Source organism: Macaca mulatta, chromosome 8 (genome assembly GCF_049350105.2).
Source record: "Macaca mulatta isolate MMU2019108-1 chromosome 8, T2T-MMU8v2.0, whole genome shotgun sequence".
In the NCBI taxonomy this organism is placed as follows: domain Eukaryota; kingdom Metazoa; phylum Chordata; class Mammalia; order Primates; family Cercopithecidae; genus Macaca; species Macaca mulatta.
In genome coordinates, this window is record NC_133413.1 from 92,231,162 (window position 1) to 92,253,562 (window position 22,401).

General features: G+C 36.2%; 1 protein-coding gene across 6 annotated transcripts; it reads right to left on the minus strand.

Annotated features, from left to right (window-relative positions):
• Positions 1 to 1,083: 1,083 nt before the first annotated feature.
• On the minus strand, positions 1,084 to 20,820 carry ZFAND1 (zinc finger AN1-type containing 1). 6 transcript variants are annotated; one of them, XR_013396922.1, is made up of 9 exons: positions 20,740 to 20,820; positions 17,721 to 17,763; positions 16,771 to 16,810; positions 14,482 to 14,609; positions 14,299 to 14,390; positions 13,414 to 13,535; positions 10,097 to 10,170; positions 2,708 to 2,863; positions 1,084 to 2,610 (listed from the first exon to the last, which is right to left on the minus strand). XR_013396922.1 is itself a non-coding variant. In XM_015145619.3 (8 exons), the coding sequence occupies exons 5-8, from the start codon at positions 14,333 to 14,335 to the stop codon at positions 2,440 to 2,442; spliced, it is 486 nt and encodes a 161-aa protein (XP_015001105.3). In that variant the 5' UTR covers positions 14,336 to 14,390; positions 14,482 to 14,609; positions 16,771 to 16,810; positions 17,721 to 17,763; positions 20,762 to 20,820; the 3' UTR covers positions 1,084 to 2,439. The 6 variants fall into 6 exon arrangements, 4 of the variants coding, with proteins under 4 accessions (XP_015001105.3, XP_015001103.3, XP_015001104.3 ...); XR_003732423.2 differs by having other exon boundaries at positions 20,579 to 20,808; XM_015145619.3 differs by lacking the exon at positions 10,097 to 10,170 and having other exon boundaries at positions 20,762 to 20,820.
• Between the last annotated feature and the right edge of the window lie 1,581 nt (positions 20,821 to 22,401).

Sequence of the window (22,401 nt, forward strand, 5' to 3'; positions counted from 1 at the left end):
CCAGGTTGGTCTTGAACTCCTGACCTCAAGCGATCCACCCACCTCGGCCTCCCAAGGTGCTGGGATTACAGGTGTGAGCCACCATGCAGGGCCTACCAGAGCCATTTTTCTAATAGTATGCATTTACTTTGTGTATCTGTGTCACAGTCTGGTGATCCTCTCAATATTTCAAACTTTTTCATTATGATTACGTCTGTTATTGTGATCTGCAATTCATGATCTTATACTTGTAGATGTGGTGGAAATGGCAAGAAAACAAGAAGTAGAAGTAGAGTTTGACAATGTGATTGAATTGCTGCAATCTCTTAACAAAAGCTGAATGGATGAGGTGTTGCTTCTTATGGATGAGCAAAGAGTGGTTTCTTAAGAGGGAATCTCGGACAGACATTGTGGCTCATGCCTGTAATCCCAGCACTTTTGGGGGCTGAGGCGGGCGGATCACCTGAGGTGGCGAGTTTGAGACCAGCCTGACCAACATGGAGAAACCCTATCTCTACTACAAATACAAAATTAGCCAGGCGTGGTGGCGCATGCCTGTAATCCCAGCTACTCAGGAGGCTGAGGCAGGAGAATTGCTTGAACCTGGGAGGCGGAGGTTGCAGTGAGCCGAGATCACGCCATTGCACTCCAACTTGCGCAACAAGAGCAAAACTCCATCTCAGAAAAAATAAATAAATAAATAAATAAATAAATAAATAAACAAACAAACAAATAAATAAAATATGAGGGAATCTCCCCCTAGTGAAGATGCTATGAACATTGTTGAAATGATAACAAAAGATTTAGATATTCCATAACCTTAGTTGATAAAGCTGTGGTAGGGTTTAAGAGGATTAACTTCAATTTTGAAAGAAGTTCTACTCAGGAAAAAAATGTTATCAAAAGCATTGCATGCTACACAGAAATTTTCCTGAAAGGAAGAGTCAATCGATGTGGCAAACTTCACTGTGGTCTTGTTTTAAGAAGTTGTCACAGCCACCCCCTTCTTCTGTAATTACCGCCCCAGTCAGTAGCTATTGAAATTAGGCAAGACCCTGCATCAGCAAAAACACTACAAATGGTTGAAGGCTCAGATTATTAGCATTTTTTGTCAATAAAGCATTTTTTATTTAAGGTATATACTTTTTTTAGACATAATGCTATTGCACATTAAACAGACTATAGTATAGTGTAAACATAATTTAATTTTTATATGCCTTGGGAAACAAAAAAAATTTGTCTGGCTCAATATACTGCAATATTTGCTTTGTGTGGTAGTCTGAAACTGAACCCACAATATTTCCAAGGTATACCTGTATGTATACACATCTTCATTGTATTAATCATGGCAATTAGAGACAAATCTCTACGTTTCATGGGAACTCAAATAACTATGCTAATGAATGAAAGTATAAGAACATAATAAAAGTTGGAAATTATCTCCATTCCTCACATAAAAATATGAAGAATTAGAAAGGAAATAAACCAAATGAGCAATCCAAGTTTATTCCTTTTAAGTAAACCTATAGCCACTACATATGTCCATGACAATTAGAATAGAAAAAAACAAAAGGACAACTAGAAATAATTTCTATTCTGTCTATATAGTAGTAGTTTTGGGGGTATAGATAGTAAACACTAGTCAAGAATACTCGTCTAAATTTGTTGGTAAAATGTAGTCACCATTTGGCATGTGTTTTGCTTTGGTATATAATGAAGTTGAGCTATCCCATCTTTCTTCTCATATGTAATATAGTCACACAAACAAAAAAGATGAATCTCACTAGAGGTGAGTCTTTATCAGAAATATGCCCCAATCTAGTTAGGTAATAGAAAGAAAATTCTTTTCTTCTCCTAGGTCTAAGATTCTTCATGTAAAAATTATAAGACTGAATAAAGATGACCTCTAAGTTTCTATAATTCATGTACATATATCAATTTATACATCATGACGTACATAGACAGCAAGGCTATACTTTCTGGCTCCATGATGCTAGGCTTGGCCACATGACTTGCTTAAAGCAAGTATGATACATGCATCTTTTAAGAGAAAACTGAAGTGTATTTCAATCTCTTTCTCTCTCTGCTAAAACAATGACAGTGTCCCAAAAGAGAGTCCTTCCTTCACCTTTGATCATGGTGAGAAGATGACACAGAGCAGTGCCACAGCCAATCAACAGCTGACATCACCCACCAGGAAATACACCTTTGTTGTTGTCACTACAGCATAACCTAATGAAAACTAATATAAGAATTTGCTAATAACTGAGGATCAGTACACAGTTAAACTTAAAACAAAAAAATTCTAATAGAAAACTCATAATTTAAAATGTGACATAAGGGGAAATAAGTTAAAAAGCAACTTTAAAAAATTACAAAAACAGTATCTGTAGTAAAAGAAACGGACTTAACCATGTAATAGAATTTTCCTTGTGATTTCTGACTTGAATTATTGAATGACTATTCCAAGTAAGATTCAACATTTTTACAGAATTGTTCTTCATCATTAAGATATTCCAAGATTATATTTCCACCATTATATAAAGGACAATCCTCCTTAGCAATCCAGGTTTCCAAAGTATGATCCAAGGGTAAGGCTTCTCCTGAAGCAATGTGACACAGCCTTAATTTCTGTGAAGGGAGAAGTAAGTCATACTATAGTAAATGAACACGCTTGAATGGAACATCATAAAACCTTTACGGAAATAATACTATAACGAGATGTTACCTTAGCTGTTAATTTGTTATTGTCATTTTTAAGACTGGCTAGAGAAGCGGCAAAGTCTATGGCCTTTCCAATGCTCCATCGGTGGCAAAAGAACATTGGTTTGCTCTTCTCTTTGCTCCCTTTAGGTAAGAAAACCTGAAAGTAAATTCTTTCTGTCTGTAAAAAGAAAAAGTTAAAACAACCATTACATAGACAAAATAGACATCAGTTTTTGTCTGGTATCAACCCTTCCTCTCCTCTTCTGGTCAGAGCAGAATTACTCTCTAACAAGGTATCTGCTATTTGGAATACTAATCACAGTAGCCAAAAAGACACATAAATGCATGGGCATAGGACCAAGACCCTGGCCAGGGTGATCTGTGCAAAGACTGGCATGTGGCCTAAGTTAGGCCAATCAGGGTCTGTTCCTGGGATTTTATGTTCAATAGCTTAGGAGACAAAGAGCAGTCTCATTTATTTATTTATTTATTTATTTATTTATTTATTTATTTATGAGATGGAGTTTCGCTCTTGTTGCCAAGGCTAGAGTGCAATGGCACAATCTCAGCTCACTGCAACCTCTGCCTCCAGGGTTCGAGTGATTCTCAAGCCTCAGCCTCTGAGTAGCTGGGATTACAGGCACGCACCACCGCACCTGGTTAACTTTTGTACTTTTACTAGAGACGGGGTTTCACCATGTCGGTCAGGCTGGTCTTGAACTCCTGACCTCAGGTGATCCACCTGCCTCGGCCTCTCAGAGTGCTGGGATTACAGGCATGAGCCACCACACCTGGCCTCTCCTTAATTTTTTTAAGTTTTATCAAATTAAACCTGGAGCTGCCTGCAGTGAACCCTGTCACCTCACAGTCATTCCTGAACCAATATGTAAAAAGTTTCCTCAAATGGGAAAAAATGAGGTCAATGGAGAAAGAGAAATAACAAGAAAACAGATGAACTCTTTCAACATAATCTGAGTTCCTGAATTTATTCATCCCCTAAGACCAGATCAATTCATTATTCCCCATTATATGAGGGAAAAAGTTTGTTTTGGTTTTCCTAGTTGGAATCAAGTTTCTGTCACTTGCAATCCAAAGATTTCTAACACATATAACATTTCTTTTTGTGTGAAAGACCTCACTATGTATTTAGACAGAAGGACTTTTTGGAACAAGGAAACATTAAAAAAAAAAAAAAAGAAAAGAAAAAGAAAAAAAGAAAAAGACCTCCAAACTCCAAGTACCTTATCAATGAAAGAAAGGACTTGGAAAGGATTTCTCTAGTATTCTATATCCTATCTGCCCTCTCCTTATATTGTATTTTCCTGCCTAATTAAAAAATGGATGGCTGAGCATGATGGCTCATGCCAATAATCCCAGCACTTTGGGAGGTCAAGGAAGGCAAACTGCTTGAGTCCAGGAGTTCAAGACCAGCCTAGGCAACACGGTAAAACTCCATCTCTACAAAAAGCACAAAAAATTAGCTGGGTATAGTGGTGTGTGCCGGTAGTCCCAGCTACTTTGGAGGCTGAGGTGGGAGGATCACTTGAGCCCAAGAAGGTCAAGGCCACAATGAGTGGTGAACGTGCCACTGTTCTCCAGCCAGGGCAACAGAGTAAGACCCTATTTCAAAAACAAAAACAAAAACAAAGCAGGAAAGAATGAGTAGGAGCAAAAGTCTTGGCCTTTTATTCTTCACTGATTCCTAAAAACTGCTTTTTAAAAGTGCTGGCTTTACAGGTCAATTCTTGCTAAAACAAAAATTTTGGCATAACTGGAGCATCTCTAAGTTGTGGGGGAAAGATCACAATTATTCTGAGAAATAATAAACTCAACACAATTCCCATCTCAGCACTAAGGGATTTGGATCTGTTGAAGACAAATCCAACAGTAGGGTGTGTTATTACAGGTAACAAGTATTAAAAGAAAAAACAAGAATCACTGGAAATTCAAACTGTGAGCCACCTCTATAATCAAATATTACTTGCTCTAAAAACAAAGTAGCAAGAAGATAAATACAGAAAGAGAAAATAAGATATAGCCTTATCTTTTTTTTTTTTAAAAAAAGATAAATATGTATGAGGATCAAAAATGAAATGGAAATGCAAGGTGATAGGCTGGCTGAGTCACAGACTCTCAGGGCACCAGAAGAAGAGGAGGTCAGCTTATAGGTAAGGAGGAAGTAACAGCACCACAGGGAGATATGTATAAAGCTCCTGGGTCAGGCTCCCTGCTCGGAAGCAGAGGAGTGTGTGGGACCTCTGCTCCAGGAGGGGCAGCTAAAGTTACTGCTGAATGCTGACTTAAGTATAAAATTGCTAGACAGGGATCTGTGAGTGAGAGGAAGGACAGATATAGGAAGAACCTCCTATTCAAGATGAACATGTTAAATTTAGTAACTGAAATTTCAAAACAAACTGAAGATTAACTCATTATGGGCAAATGAAGACAGCTGAACTTTAAAAAGACATTAAAAAAAGGTATTTAGGATGCACAACTAGATAAAAAAGGAAACAAGAAGTTATAAAACCAAAATAGGCACAAATAAAACATAAAAGACATGAAGATCCAAGTCAAAAAATGAAAATTAAAAAATAGTTTCTGGAGTAAAACACTCAAAATTTATTATAGATAAGCTTCTATAATCCTCAACAGAAAGGCCTAATGTATTATAAGATGGATACGAGGAAGTCATCCAGAATACCGCATGAAGAGATACAAGATAGAAACAATTATAGGCTGGGTGCAGTGGCTCACAATTGTAATCCCAGCACTTTGGGAGGCTGAGGTGGGCAGATCACTTGAGGTCAGCAGTTTGAGGCCAGCCTCGCCAACATGGCAAAACCCTGTCTCTTAAAAATACACAAATTAGCCAGGTGTGGTGGCACACGCCTGTAGTCCCAGCTACTCAGGAGGCTGAGGTGCGAGAATTGCTTGAACCCAGGAAGTGGAGGCTGCAGTGAGCTGAGACTGTGCCACTGCACTCCAGCCTGGGTGACAGAGTGAGACTCCGTCTCAAAAAAAAAAACAAAAACAACTATAGATCCCCAATGTATGTCGACGAGAGATTCAGAAAAGAATAAATGAAGTAGCACTATTTAGAGAGAAAATGAGTACAATTTTCCAAAAAGTCAAAATCTACAATGTGGCAAACCGAATAATTAAAATAAATCCACACGTAGAAACATTCCACAGAAATTGGAAAATATCACAAGAAATCTTAAAAGCTACCAAAAAAGACAGACTACTCATAGAGTAAGACTGACACAGATGTTCCTCCAATAATAGATGACAAAGTATATTTAAAGTGATGAGAAAGTTTAATAGACAATCTAGCTAAAAGTAAGGGCAAAATAAGGGCATGTGCAAACAAACAAAAAAAAGACATATAGAGTTTATTACCAGAGACCTTTACTGAATGAACTGCTAAAGAATGTAATTTAGCAAAAATAAAAGTGAGCCCTAAGGAAGGAGAAACGAAAAAAAAAAAGTGTTGGTAAATTTTAATAGCTATTAATTTTTATGTTAAAAAAAGATGATGGGATAGGAGAGGGTCAACTGGATAAAGCATTTCAAACTCGTATTCAGGAGGATATACTACCAACTAACTTTAGGCTTTGAGAAAAACACTGATATTTAATTATATACGTTAAGAATGTAAGCACATAGCTGTTACCACCATTATCATTTTAGGATATTATATTGGAGATTATAGACAATGTAGTATGAAAAAGGAAATAATGAGTATAATTACTGAAAAAAATTAAAGCTATTCTTATTTGTTAATGAGGTATAATTTTTAACTAGAAAATTGAAAAACACTAGTAGAAAAAAACTTCTAAAATTAATAATATTTTGATGATGTAGCTGAATAATATGAGTATACAGAACTCAAGATTTTTTTTTCTCTTTATTAGTAACAAGTACTTGGCAATAGAAGTAGGGAAAATATTCTGTTCCCAACCTAAACAAAAACCATAAAATATGTAGCAATGAAAATAAGGAATACAACATAAAAGAAGAAAAATATAAAATATTACAGAAGGGAATAAAACATCTGAATAAATAAAGACATATAAGGTCCTTGAAGAAAGACAATGTCATAAAAATGTCATTTCTTCCAAAACTAATGTATAGCATATAAAGCAAATCCAATGTGAATCCTTCAGGAACGGTTCTGAGTCAGGCCAAAAGCCTAGAATTGCTAGTAGATACTGCTGGGAATTCAAACTGTACTTCACCTAACTTCATAGAAGTAAGACTATGCTGTGTTATCTGTTGCTTTTTACAATCATACTCTCAGTTTCCACATTTTGCTTTTAAAGAGTCTAACTTCTTTAACAGGCTATGTTGAAGTCTGTTATTCACAACCTTGCCCCATTATGGTAACCTAGAAATCCTAAGAGTGGTATTTTTCAAAATCTGGATATAATAATCATAACATTCAGAAGGATAAATAAATGCTAATAAAAATACTAAGAAAAAATGGAAAAATACGGATGGGACTTGCATGATCTGATATAGAACATTCTATAAAGCTATTGCACCAAATCAATTTGGTATTAACTTATGAGTAAAAAATGAGTAGACTGTAATAGAAAATTAAGAAATAAATCCATATACAGAAAATAAAATGTTCAACTTTTCATGAAGGTGATATTTTGGTATTTCAATCCAATAAAACATAGATAACTTATTAAATAATCAGTGATGGCAAAACTACCTAAACAACTGGAAGAAAATAAAATTAAGCCCTTAGCTCACATCATATGCTAACCAAAAAAACAGGTGGATTAAAGATTAATCCAAAACAAGCCAGGCTCAGTGGCTCACGCCTATAATCCCAGCATTTTGGGAGGCTGAGGCAGGTGGATCACCTGAGGTCAGGAGTTCGAGACCAGCCTGACCAACACGGTGAAACCCTGTCTCTACTAAAAATACAAAAATTACCCAGGCATGGTGGCGCATGCCTGTAATCCCGGCTACTCAGGAGGCTGAGGCAGGAGAATTGCTTGAACTCAGGAGGCAGAGGGTGCAGTGAGCTGAGATCGCACTATTGTGCTCCAGACTGGGCAATAAGAGCAAAACTCCGTCACAAAAAAAAAAAAAAAAAAGGCTAATGCAAAACAAAACCAACATACAAAACCCAAAGGAAAACTACAACAGGAATGAAAGAAAAGACAGAACTTGGAAAATTTAAATGTAAAATATTGCTATTTCAATTAGAAATGTAAATAATATCAATATACTGATAGCTTTGAAAAACAAATTACAAATAATGATTATAGATAAAGGATTAACATCTTTTATAGTCTGAGAGCTCCTATAAGTTGACCAAACAAAACAAATAGAAAAATATCCCAAAAGAAAAATGACCAAAGGATACTATTCAATAACAATTCAGAGAAGGGCAATTCCAAATGCCTAAAAAACATATTAAAAGTTGTCCAAACTGAATAATAGTCACAAAAATACAAATTAAAGCAATTATGAAATATCTTTGTATAGCCACCAGACTGTAAAATATTAAAAAGAATGCTAACAGTTACTGGAACCCATGGAGAAAAAGGGTACTCTCATGTTTGGCCACAAGAGGCAGTATACGGAACTGGTTAGAATGGCAGGCTCTTACCAAGTTAGTGCTCTTAAAAATACTTAACTCCAGATTACTCATCTGTGAAATTCGGACAAAAATATATCTCAGAAGAGTTGTAAGTACTAAAGGTGATTAAAAAACTAGAGCCACAAAACCATGCTTAGTATAGGCAATCCGTCAATGAAGTTTGATTTGAAATGTGAATTGTAATTTCTTTGTAAAGTTGTTTGACAATTTTTATTAAAATTTAAAATATGCATACCATTTGACACAGCAAACACACTCTTGGGAATTTATCTCACAGAAAGAAAAGTACCACACAGGCTACTTAGCACAGTAGCCAAAACTGGAAACAAAGTGAATGCTCATTAACAGAAAAATGACAAAATAAGCCACAGTACACCCACACCACAGAAGAGGACGCAGTTGGAAAGAAAATGATTTAGGGCCACACCAACTCACTTGAGGGAATTTCTACTAGGCATTAAGGAGAGAAGGATATATAATCTACCCCAAACCTGCTTTAGTTTTATTTATAGCCCTAATGACTACACAAACTATTATATATTTAATATCTGTCTCAGCCCAGTGGCATATAAATTCCAGGAACTCTGGATTCATAAGGGCAGGAGGGATTCTGTTTTATTCACTACTGTATTATCAGGTCTTGGTATATAGAAAGCATTTTTTTTTTAAGTGTGTTGACTAAATGAATGATACCATTTTTATAAAATAATGACAGAAAAATATTCTTTATGCCTTTGCATACATATACAAGTAGAATACATTTTCATTTATGTAAAATGATATACACACATATATATACACACACATAATACATACTTACACATATATGTATATACATGGATACAATACACAGGTATATATTATACATTTATGTATAAACACATAGACACCCACATATATCTCTAGTATGTCTATATTTATACACACACAAACATTAATAATAAAGGGAAAAACTTTTATCTACAAACTTATAGAATGCTTTATGATATATTGTTAAGTGTGTGAAAAAGGTGATTTGTGAAACCAGACTGCCTAGTTTCAATTCGTAGTTCTCCACTTACTAGCTATGTTAATAGAATGTTACTCTTTTTGGGTAAGAGTTAATAGTGCATACCTTATAAACTTGTTGCAAGGATGAAATGTTTTAGAAGACTGTCTCAAAGTAAGTCTTGTAGAAGTTTTCACTGTTATCTTTCAAGTAATAGAAGAATTGCAAAGTAATGTAAGTATTACTGAATACCTAAGACCAGGTCTTCTCAACTTTGCCACTATTTACATTTTAGGCCAAGAAAAAATTCTCTGTTGTCGGCCTTGTCCACTACAATGTATGAATTTAACAGTATCTCTGGCCTCTACCAACTAAATACCAGGAGCACCCCATTCCCAACTGTGGTAACTAAAAATGTCTCCAGACATTGCTGAATGTCCCCTTAAGGAGCAAAACTGCTCTCAGTTAAGAACTGCTGCTTTGTGGGATGGAAATGGATGAGAGACACAGGAGTATGTATGCTTTTTCTCCATATGCATCTTTCGATAGTTACACTTGTTAAAAGCTTGTACTACCTTTGCAATTTAAAAAAATCAAATAAAATTTCAAAAAAGGAAAATATCAGGGGTAGTCAATAAAATAAGAAAACTGTAATCAATCGTCTCTAAGCCATCAGAACAAATTCAATACAAAAGGAAAGAGAAAGAGTCAAAGAAAAAGGGGGATGAGAAGAAAATATATGATGGAAGAAATATGTTCAAATACACCAATGACCATCATAAACAAGAAAGGATTCAACTCACCTACAAAAGAGAGATACTATCAAACTGGTTTTAAAAAAACAAAGTCCAGCTATATGCTGCTTACAAGAGACACCCTAAAATGAAACAACAACAAAAGTTGAAATATAAAGGGATGAAAAAATTACGTACTTGTTAAATATTCACCAAAAGAAAGCTAAACAATATTATAATTCAAAATAGGATTAAAGGCAAAATTCATAAAGAACATATAACAATGAAGAAATTCTATGCACTTGATAATATATAACCCTACAAACCATTAGAGTTATATAAAAAAATTAGCAAAACCACATCCATAGTAGAAGATTTTAACCTGAGAAAGTGATAAATCAAGAGGATCAAAAATTAAGTACACACATACACATATGGTACATAAGACAGAGAGAGACAGCAGATGATAAAGCAAACAGGGCAAAATATAAATAATTGGTACATTTGGGTAAAGAATATGGAAAAGTTATTTGTACTATGTTTGTAACTTGCACGTGTTTGAAATGGTATCAAAATAAAGATACTAAAAAAGTATATTGTTACACCTAAACAAGTATATTAAAAATACTCAAGCCTGTAATCCCAGCACTTTGGGAGGCCAAGACGGGCGGATTACGAGGTCAGGAAATCCAGACCATCCTGGCTAACACGGTGAAACCCGTCTGTACTACAAAATACAAAAAAAAAAAACTAGCCGGGTGAGGTGGCGGGCGCCTGTAGTCCCAGCTACTCTGGAGGCTGAGGCAGGAGAAGGGCGTAAACCCGGGAGGCGGAGCTTGCAGTGAGCTGAGATCTGGCCACTGCACTCCAGCCTGGGAGACAGAGTGAGACTCCGTCTCAAAAAAAAAAAAAAAATAAAATAAACAAACTTGCCGGGCGCAGTGGCTCACGCCTGTAATCCCACCATTTTGGGAGGCCAAGGAGGGCGGATCACGAGGTCAGGAGTTCAAGACCAGCATGACCAACGTGGTGAACTCTTGTCTCTACTAAAAATACAAAAATTAGCCGGGTGTGGTGGTGCACACCTGTAATCCCAGCTACTCATGAGCCTGAGGCAAGAGAATCACTTGAACCCAAGAGGCGGAGGTTGCAGTGAGCTGAGATTGCCCCACTGCACTCCAGCCTGGGCAACAGAATGAGATTCTGTCTCAAAACAAAACAAAACAAAACAAAAATAAAATAAATAAATTACCATTCTATGTGAAAGGCTGGAAAAAGGACATTAGGGAAAAATCTAAACAAAGCAGAAGGAAATAATGAAAAAGCAACAATTAGTGAAACAGAAAACAAACGCAGAGGTCTTTAAATCTGAATCACGGTTGTTTGAAAACACTAAGGAAAAATAAGGATAAACTTGTAGCTATTCTGTCTAAAGGGGAAAGAAGGAAAAGTACAAATGAAAAATATTAAGAAAGAAGTAGAATGACTAAAGACACACAGAGACTCTGAAGTATAACAGAATAACTTGAACAACTTGATAACAATAAACTGAAAAATCTACATCAAACAATTTTTTGGAAAAATATTTACCAAAATTGACTTCAGAAGAAATAGATTATCCAGATAAAGAAAGGTGTAACACATTGGCATAGTATTCGAAATTCTCCAAGAGTTACTACAACTGAGTGTTACGAAACCTTCGAGAACAAATTATTCCCACCCTCTACAACTACCTCAAAGAATAGAAGACAGAAAGCTGCTCAACTAATTTTTGAGCATAATCTTGCTATTAATGTCACAAATACACACTAAATAATATGTTAGCAAATCAATTTATCAGTATATTTTAAAAGAATTATATACCAGAGTCAAGTGATTTATCCTGGAATATTTGATGATCTAATGACAGAAACCTGATTGATAAAATTTATTACATTGATGAGGAAACAATGATCTTACTAGATGTAAGAAAAAAATTTACAGTAAAGTTTAATATCCATTCATAATGTAAATTCCTAGCAAACTAGGAATAGAAAGAAATAATATCAAGAAAAAGGCTACTAACACTAACTTACAGTATATCTAATACTTGAGGAAACTTTAGATACATTTGCATTAAAGTCAGAAACATGATGATTCCTTCTATTGCCCATATTATTCAACATTGTTCTGAAGATCTCAACATTAAGACAAACAATGATAATGAGCAAAAGAGAAGAGAAAATCTGCAGAAAAAATCTACAAAAATTGGTATTTGGAGAAGATATAACACCAAAGAAAATAGCCCAGAAAAATCTACAAACTATGGGAACTATTAGGAATTTATTTGCCAGATAGAAGGTCAACATAACATTAACCAACAATAGTTAGGAAAATGTAATTTTTTAAAAAAGGTATTATTTATAATGACAGCAAAAATTATAAAGAGCCTAGGAATAAAACTAAGAAAAGGTATATAAATATTTATGGTAGGCATTATAGAATGTTACTTCTATAATTACACATAAAAGAAAACCTAAAGAAAAGTTGGAAAGATATACCACAGACATAGATAGAGGAGTCAAAATTCTAAAGATGTCAACTATCTCTAATCTAAAATTCAGCATAATTCCTATCAAAATCATAAATTCACAGAACAGGGCAAAGTGATCCTCAAATTTTTATGAAGGAATAAATGGCCAAAAATAGACATGGTTGAAAGCACTAATAGAAAGAGTCAAATGAGTACAACCACTGACAACAGGAAGTTGACCTTATCTAGTAAAGCTGAAGATCAGCAAAGCCTATAATCCAGGTTTTCTATTTCCAGGTATATTCCCTAAAGTAGCATTTTTTAAACTGGGAGTCTCAATCCATCAGAGGTTGGAAAATCAACCTAATAGGTTCTGACTAACAATCTTTAAAATAGAATAACAAATATCATAATATAACACATATTAAGGGTAAGTACCACTCAACTAAATTGTGTTAGGTATTGGGTTGTTATATAAAATAACTGATATTGTGAAGTTTTAAAAGAACAGTCCTAGAGAAACTCTTCTACATATACACAAGGATGGTCACCATAGACAGTTTATAATAGCGAAAAATTGAAAAAAATCTGAATTTTGTTGACTATATGTCTCAGTATGGATAAACGTTAACAGCACATCCCAAGTGGGAAAAAGAAAACCAACACGAAGAAGGATACATATGGTTCACTGTCATGTCTATAAAGTGAAAAGACTCATAAAACTATGTATGATTTATGCTGACATATACCATGCAACATTAAGAATGATACATACTAGGTTTAGGTTAGTTGTTAATTGATGGGAAGGAGGAACACAAAGAGGACTTCAACTATATTTGAAATTTTTGTGTTTTAAAAAATCTCTAAGACCAACCTGTGGTAATGACTTATCACCATCAGCATGCATCTTTAATTTCATCAATGCAACCTTTGCAGCTGTTTCACTATTTTTGGCACCTTTCCGTCGTTTACTTGCTGTTTCTCCTGTCTTGGAATCTAAGAAGTGTAAGCATGTAATCACATAAAACTTTCACATTACAAATAGAGTTTCATTAAAAAACACTTATTAATTATGGCCCTGAAACATATATAAATTACACACAAGAGAGATATACAGAGACCACATTCATTGTATAGGTATTGTATTTACATGGTCAATGGAAAAATATCATTGAGATTGATCTAAGCAATCACCACATCAAAAAATTCACTATAATGTGCTTCTTTCCAACTTAAGCCTACTCAACCTAAAGCAGTCATTAATGCTTCTACAGACAACCTTAGATTTGCATATGCAAGATTTTAATAAAGGTACTATCCTTAATACGGAATAAAAATTCTGAGCTAACATACTGGCAGAAAGACTGATTTAAGTCACGGATACATTTGTTTCTGGTATCTCTTATTATCAGCAGTATTCACAGCACAGCTGACTAGGTTTAGAGTTTAGTCTGTAGAGAAAGCAGCTGACTACTTTAATCTCATGAATACAATTTCTAGCCCGATGGTTAACTAGCTAATCTAAGTGGCTCAGCAAAAGAGGTAAGTACTTACGGTGGAGTACTTCCAAATAATTTCCAAATTTTCATTGTTCAGGTAGACCTCATAAGATATACTGTCACAAGAATATCATCAAAATGCAAGTTAATACAAATACCACTAGGGCTATTAATGATGCCTCCCATAACTGGAAAGTAGACATAAGAAGCAGGAACTCTGGAACTAGGAAAGCAACAAAACACACTTTCTAGATACTTACCAATAATGTCTTTAACAAGCTTCTGAGTGGCAGCCATTCGAGGCTTTGGGATTTCCAGTTTTTCACACTCATGATCTGACTGATGACGGTGTCTATGAGCAACAGAAGAGTGACACTAGTTCATGTGTTTGTATAGGACTTAAACAGATATACAAAGTGTGAACAGCCTAAGTGATCAATCACCTCAGGCAAAAATTCTTCTCACAATGAGGACATATAACTGCCACAAGTTCTCTCTCAGCACAGTCTTTGAATGAGCATGGGTAAGATGTATGTTGATCTGTCTTCAGTCTCTCATTGATTACAGTCACCTGAAAATGCAAAAAGGACGAAATGTATTACATTTCAGACCTAAACCAAATCAATGTGTCTATTCTAGAAGGCGGCATTCATATTATTTTTGCTTAAACTTATTAGAGCAAGTTACTTACTCTCACATAAAGATTATAATGAATGTTTTGTGTGACAAATGATTACTATGCTGACTGTTCCACATTTTCATAATTTTCCTACTGTGTTATATTTGTCTTCTAAGTCAAGTTGAAATGACTATTTAATTACGCTGTATAATTTTAACTTGCTTTGTAACAGTCTCATACAAAGATGCTCCCATGATGTGCTCAGGTAATTATCTCATCAACCCTCAAATGGCAAGTCAACCTAATTTCCACACTAATTTTAGGAGATGAAACAACTCAGAGAATAAAACACTTAAAAATATTTATTTATTCCTGAGATAAAAGGTTAAAGACAGTTTTCGTAATCATATATTATTCTTTATGTCCTATTTCATATTTTTATTACCAGCAAATACTTCACTACAGGAAGAAAAGATTTTATAAGACTAAAAAAAAAAAAAAAGTCTAGATCAGCCAGGCTATTCTGAGCATTAACAAACCAAGTTTCTAAAGATGAGTAAACTTAGGGAAATCATTGCTTGAAAACTACAACCAAAGGGAATTTCTTTTTATAAATAATAGTTACACCTTATTGAAATTAACTTAAGTATCTTTTTGAACTTGTTGCAATGGCCTAATGATGTTTCAGTATTTAATTAATAGAATCTAATTATCTGAGAGACAGTCAGAGAAATCAAATTATATCCTAAGAAAAAACAAAACACAGGATATATTTATAAACTGCAAGAAACATCAGTAAGTTTTATTGTATGACTGAATATTTCCTCCAATTAACGCTGCATAAAATCAACATGCTAGGTAATTTTAATTTTCCTCAAATAGATCAAGTAAACTTCAAAGAATCAAATTTTGACTGATCATTTAAACTTGAAAGAATCAGATTTCAACTGAATCTCATGTAACTTTAATAACTTTCTATAACTGAGAAAACGGATGTGAAAATATTTGGTAAAGCACTTGGTAAATGATGGGCAGGAATAAATGTCCACTGAAAAGTGTTAGAACACATTGAACATGGTGGGTTTAGCTTTCTCTCTTCCTCTTGGAATTGAACTGCCTTCAGGAGAAAGCCTAACCTGGTCCAGTACTGCTGTGACTGCTGGGCAAGTCTCCCTAATTCTGGATTTTCTTTGCAAACCCATTTGGCTCTATGCTGAGCTTCATCATTCAACTTATCTTTACCAGTAATAAGGGTAATATTTTGACCTCTATATGCCAGACCTTTCTTAACTTACGATTTGTGCAAAATTAGGGTAGGAATTTTATGACTATAGGTTTCTTCCTGGTTGTCTTAGGCCGACTGAGCCAGAATGATTTACTACCACAGACCCTATCAGCGGGCATCAGTGAAAATGAACACAACAGTGAAGGACACAGTGAACTGGAGGGAATATACAAGGAGGACATTAACTTAAGTGTATATTTATAAATATATAGCCTTAGATAGGTGCGGTGGCTTAGATAGGTGCGGTGGCTAACGCCTGTAATCCCAACACTTTGGGAGGCCAAGGCGGGTAGATCACCTGAGGTCAGAGTTTCAGACCAGCCTGGCCAACATGGTGAAACCCCATCTCTACTAAAAATACAAAAGTCAGTCGGGCGTGGTGATGCATGCATATAATCCCAGCTACTTGGAAGGCTAAGCCAGGAGAATCACTTGAACCCAGGAGGCAGAGGTTGCAGTGAGCCGAGATCGCGCCACTGCACTCCAGCCTGGGCAACAAGAGCAAAACTCCATCTCAAACAAAACAAAACAAAACAAAACAAAACAAAACAAACAAATAAATATATAGCCTTACGCTGTAAGTGGGCTACCTAAACAAATGTTAAGGAATAAGATTTATGAGGATAAAAATTTACAAATACCAAGTAAAACAATTTTTTTTTCAAACAGAAAAATAATATAAATGAAGCAAAAGCCTGTTTACCTAATCAGTTTAGTGTGCCAAACTTTAATCTCTGTGACACTGACTGGCTTTAAATCTAATCAAATTCAGAATAAAAGTACATAAATACAAATACATTTTATCAGATCGGAAAAATATTAACATACCTCAGGACAACCATGAGACTCCCTGCTTCTGTGTTCAAGGCTTAAATAATAATGGTAAGTGTTTATTTAAATAACATGCTTAGAGATAACTGCAGTAATTTGTGATATTTTAATGTTCAGTATTCTTAAGATACATTATGCTCATACTACATCAATAACTTTGAATATGAGAAAAAACTGAAATGTCAGATAAATTAAAGATGGAGCATCTATAGTCTCAAAAGTTTTAAAACACAAATATTCAATTTCAATGAGTAAAAACAATTCACCACACTAAATTACGTTTACTTTGAATACTTTAGGGTACATGAAAATATAAACGTATCTTTCAGCTCTTTTTATTTCTAAAAGATCATCAGTAGTAAAATGTGAAGAGTGTTCTAATTCCAAATAATTTAAAAATATACATTACTTTTATTTACTTCCAACAAATCATTTTGAATTACATTCTGAAAAAAAATCATTCTTTCAGTGCCCTATTTTGTAAAACAAATGCTTGACATTTTAAAGTTTAACTGTAAGGAAAATCCATTTTCCAAAATTCTTGATTAATTCCCAGGTTTTACTTGGCATGTAATGTAGTCAAATGCTGTGATTCCTATTTTAAGGCATTTAGAGGTTGGGCTCTTTTCATTTTATTAATTAAAATAAAGAGTAATAATTATAACTAGATTTTTACCATATTCTTTATATTGTGAATATTATTTTCTCCTTGTAATTAAAAGACAAAAATATAACTTTTATATAAAATTCACATACATAACCCCACTTTTGGAAGTTTAAAAATTAGTCACATATATGAAGAAGTAATCAGAGCCTATAACTATACAGAATATCAATAATCAATGGCTAAAGTAACAATTACTTTAAATCATTCTACTTTTCAGAAATAACCTCATATTAATAAACATTAAAATTACTCCCAAATCCTACATGAAAACTTAACTTACCAAAATATTCCTGAACAATCATCACACACAAACGGAAGAAAATCTAAAATTGAGAGAAAATGTATATACTGGTTAGTATCTGATTTTGATTTAGTTTTCTTAAGCAAGAAAGCAACCTCTACGGAAAAATTTCCCATTTTGATTAATATCCTAGTGTAGCAAGCACTATATAACCACTCTAAGAAAAGTAATCACAACTTCAATAACTGTGACAGAAAGCAATTGGATTAACAAAAGGTATTAACAGATGTTGCTTGTACCTTTACTAAGTCAGACAAAAATAAGTTCTAGTGGTTTTCTTTTTCTTTTTTGTTTTGTTTCCCAGATTTACTAGGTGTTGTTTTTGATGACTGTATACTGCAAAAATTCCGCATTTGGAGTTAAAAACCTGGGATTCAATTCTGATTCCACTGCTTACTAATCTAACAATGCTAGGCAAGTTACTTAACAATAAAGCTTTGGATATATATATATTTATATATATCCAATAAATATATATTTTTATATATATATATCTGTGTACTAATATATATCTGCGTGTGAACAACATATATATATATTGCCAAAGCTTGACTATATTCAAATACATTTATATTTATATATACATCTATAAGATTTGTGGTATTTCAAATATATATAATTTGATGTAATATATAGTAGTATAAAGTATATGTGTGTGTATTTCTATATATGTATGTAAATAAACATATACAAAACCAAAGCTCTATTATTGGGTAAGAAAAAATAGAAAGATATAGACAGGTAGATACAGAGACAGGTATAAAGAGATAAGCACATCCTTTCTGTGTATATATGTATGTGTGTGTATCATGTGTGAATATATCTATATCTGTATCTATGCTGTAAGCCACACAGACCTCATAGTGTACTTATAAAAACCAAATGAGATATATATAAAAGATCAGAATAGTAATACGGTAACTATAATTAATAAGAATAATACAACAATTAACTTCTTTTGAGTACACTCAACTCAGAACAATACTGCAAGGCGTCATGCGCGGTGGCTCATGCCTGTAATCCCAGTACTTTGGGAGGCCGACGCGGGCGGATCACCTGAGGTTGAGAGTTTGAAAACAGCCTGGCCAACATGGCGAAACCCTATCTTTACTAAAAAATTTTAAAAAACACACAAAAAAATTAGCTGGGCATGGTGGTTCATGCCTGTAATCCCAGCTACTCAAGAGGCTGTGAGGCAGGAGAATTACTTGAACTCAGGAGGCGGAGGTTGCAGAGAGCCGAGATGGCACCACTGCACTCTATCCTGGGCCACAGAGCCAGACTCCATCTCAAAACAAAACAAACAAACAAACAAACAAAAAAGAACAATACCGCAGTGACTGGGTGGAGATGTTTAATATTTTGAGACTTTTAATAATGAAGTATTAGATGCAAACCAGAAGGACCCAGGGGAAAGAGTTAAGTCAAGACAATTTCCCAGCACCTGATACCATCCTTCAATCCCTCCAGAAGGGAGATAAAATTTAGGATATACACTTGATATAGTCTAAATCTTAACTGCTTTCCACTAGTCTCAAACAGATAGGCCTGGCCTCATCTCAGTTATTGACACTAAAGAGATAAATAGCTGGAAAGGAAAATGAACTATGTCATGAATGGCATATAATGTGTATTGGGACTCACTAGCGGGGGATCAGGCATAGACACACATAATTTACAGTCAAAACCCAAATGGGATGGGTGCAGCACAGCAACATGGCACAAGTATACATATGTAACAAACCTGCACATTATGCACATGTACCCTAGAACTTAAAGTATAATAAAAAAAAACAAAAACAAAAAAAACCCCAAATGGCTAAGCTTCCACATGAAAAAAGTCACACTGTCTTGTTATTACAGCCAGTGGTGAAAGATACATAGATAGAGGGCTATAAGTATCAAGAACCTAGAAGGGATTGTCACCTGTGCTATCATGCATGCCCACAGTAGAAATCACCAATCAATTATGGAACTCCACTGAAACTGGGCTAAATCTCAGAGTCCCTGACACTGTATTCAGGCACTTGATACCAATGACTGAAGTGGCAAGGGGAGATTAAACCTGTTTGCTACCTTATGTAGTGTGTGAAACCTAGTAACAACGACTGAGCAGTCTGTGTGGTTCTAACGCTCCAAAAACTTGCCTTTTCCAGTTGTATAGCATCCTGAAGCCAGTGCCACATTACCTTGGAGTAGGTATATCCCAAGGTCTCTCAGTACAATGGGGAGAGCTCATCGCCATATTATTAATTCTCTCTAAAACGCAGCTTACTAGTTGGAAAGGTCTTCTGTGTAAATGACTGTAGTTTACACCCTTATGTGGTCCAAGCACCAAAATCAATAATCTGTAAATGTTTGTTCAAACAATAATAATGAGAATCAGGAAATGACAGAGCTAGGAGAGCATGATGACCATTTGGTGGAATAATCTGAGGATCAGGATGCCTTTGAGAATTTGATAAAAGCTAAGGAAGTACCTTCTTCCGGACACAAATCCACGTGAATACCAGTTGGGCGAGCTGATCTCGCCCAACTCCTCCTGACAGCTAAGTAACAGATAAGTAAACAAAACGTTTGGGAAAGTGGCTGGCCGTAGGTCGCAGTGGCAAAGCCAAAAGACAACACTCTCAGACCAATCCTACGCGTCCCATCCCAGCGCTCAGCAGGGTAAGTGTGCGCCACGTGACCCAGCAGTGGGCTTCGTGCACTGCTCGGACACGGCACACTCGAAAACCAAAATGAACACTGCAAGGTACGTTTTCAGGAAAGGAATGGCTTCCTTCCAAGGATACCACAAGTCATTTCAAAGCCTCACGGCCAACAAAAACACGCACCAACCGATCTCACTGCAGCCCCAGAAGAAACGCTCCCACCCCGCTCCTCAGGCTCTGCCCAGCCTTGTGGCCTCCCCTCACCCGCCGCCACCATCCGCGGAGCCAAAGCGGAGCCCCGGTATTCCGTGGCCGGGGATGGGGGTTGGGGGCTCCCCGATCACCTCGCCGCCGGCAGTGCTCCACCTGGCAATGCTGCCCGATGTCCAACTCCGCCATCTCTCCGGGGCCGCAAGGGGCGGGACACAGCCTGACGGGCCGGGCAATGAGCGCGCGCGGCGCCTGACGGGAGAGTGGCGGACCCAGAGGCGGAGTCTACAGGTGGGGGCGGGGCCCGGAAGCCAGCTGTTCGCTGTGTTCTAGGTGCGTTCGCAGTGACCTGGAAAGGCCACTTTCTGTAAGTGTTCTCGGAGCGGAAGGCCTCTCGCCCAGTCCTTAAAGAAATACTCACCTGCAGCTGGGCGCGGTGGCTCACGCCTGTAATCCCAGCACTTTGTCAGGCCGCGGCGGGCGGATCACCTGAGGTCAGGAGTTCGAGACCAGCCTGACCAGTGTGCAGAAACCCCCGTCTCTACTAAACATACAAAATTAGCCGGGCGTGGTGGCGCATGCCTGTAATCCCAGCTACTCGGGAGGCTGAGGCAGGAGAATCGCTTGAACCTGGGAGGCGGAGGTTGCAGTGAGCCAAGATTGGACCATTGCACTCCAACCTGGGCAAGAAGAGCGAAATTCCGTCTCAAAAAAAAAAAAAGAAAAGAAATGCCCACTTGCCTTTCTGAACGATTGCGTACCGCGGTTCCCTGCTTACAACCACGAAAATCAGTAACGGCTTCACAGAAATTGTCTTTTATTTATTTTTTTAAAAGTTAATATAACTCCAGGAACCAGAACAGTGCCTGGCACACAGTGTTGCAATCATCAAGCAGAAGAGACAGACACTGGTTATTCAATTCCTGAGCCACCCCTCAACCAGTGTTACTTGATTATGTAGTGTAACATACATGCCCCTTGCAAAACAGTCATCAGGGGTTTTAAAAAGTTAATGTTTCTTTTTCTTTATCTTGTCCTTTTTTTTTTTTTTAATTCTGTTGGTGGGTGGGTGGGGGGTGGGGAGAAATCTTAACTCCTGAGACCTTGAATGTGTACTGAACCTTACAGAGTTCCTCAGAGAACTCAGACTCATTTAGCACAACTACCTGAAGAAAGCTTATGGGATTCCACTGGGAGGTAGGGGAGTATCAGGTGTCTGGTGAGTCACTGCAAAGGTACTGAAGAAGAGGTACTTCTCGGTGGGTTACATATGAATGCCATTCCACCAATGTGATGCCAGGCACCACTCAGTGTGGATGGGTGACAATCACCCAGCACTTTTGACGGGAACTAGAAAAGTATTCTATGCCTCCCATATCCTTCTGGGGATTCCCAATCATTAATCATTGAGGTAGGGGGAAGGGTGACACTAGGAAAGAGTAATCATTACTTCTGCATTTGCTCTTGAGTCAATCTATTTAAGATTTCCATCTCAGAATTGCTTGAGTCTCTGGAGAAACTTTAAATTTTAGAGCTGTAGGTAACCTAAGATGTCATCTGGCTATCCCAGCCTCCATAGCTTTTCTTTTATTAAGATGAGAAAACCAGTTCATAGACATTAAATGATTGGCTCAATTTAGTGGATGAACCAGGACAAAAAATGCAAGTACTAAAGACTTCTGGTATTCTTGGATCTAGGGATCAGCCGCTTACCTAGATTTTATGTTTAAGTTGATCAGATCAATCAATAACAGGTTTCTTGGAATTTTACTAGGTGTTTGGAATGTTCTAGATAG

What these genes read in the sequence shown, in the direction of transcription:
- ZFAND1 (XM_077942847.1), bottom strand. Translation starts at nt 20,672, where the DNA reads ATGGTGGCGGCGGGTGAGGGGAGGCCACAAGGCTGGGCAGAGCCTGAG. An exon ending in GAGAAGAATTTTTGCCTGAG is followed by an intron (nt 14,391 to 14,481) that starts GTGATTGATCAC and finishes TGTTGCTCATAG; the next exon opens with ACACCGTCATCAGTCAGATC. An exon ending in ATAACAAATTAACAGCTAAG is followed by an intron (nt 2,611 to 2,707) that starts GTAACATCTCGT and finishes CTCCCTTCACAG; the next exon opens with AAATTAAGGCTGTGTCACAT.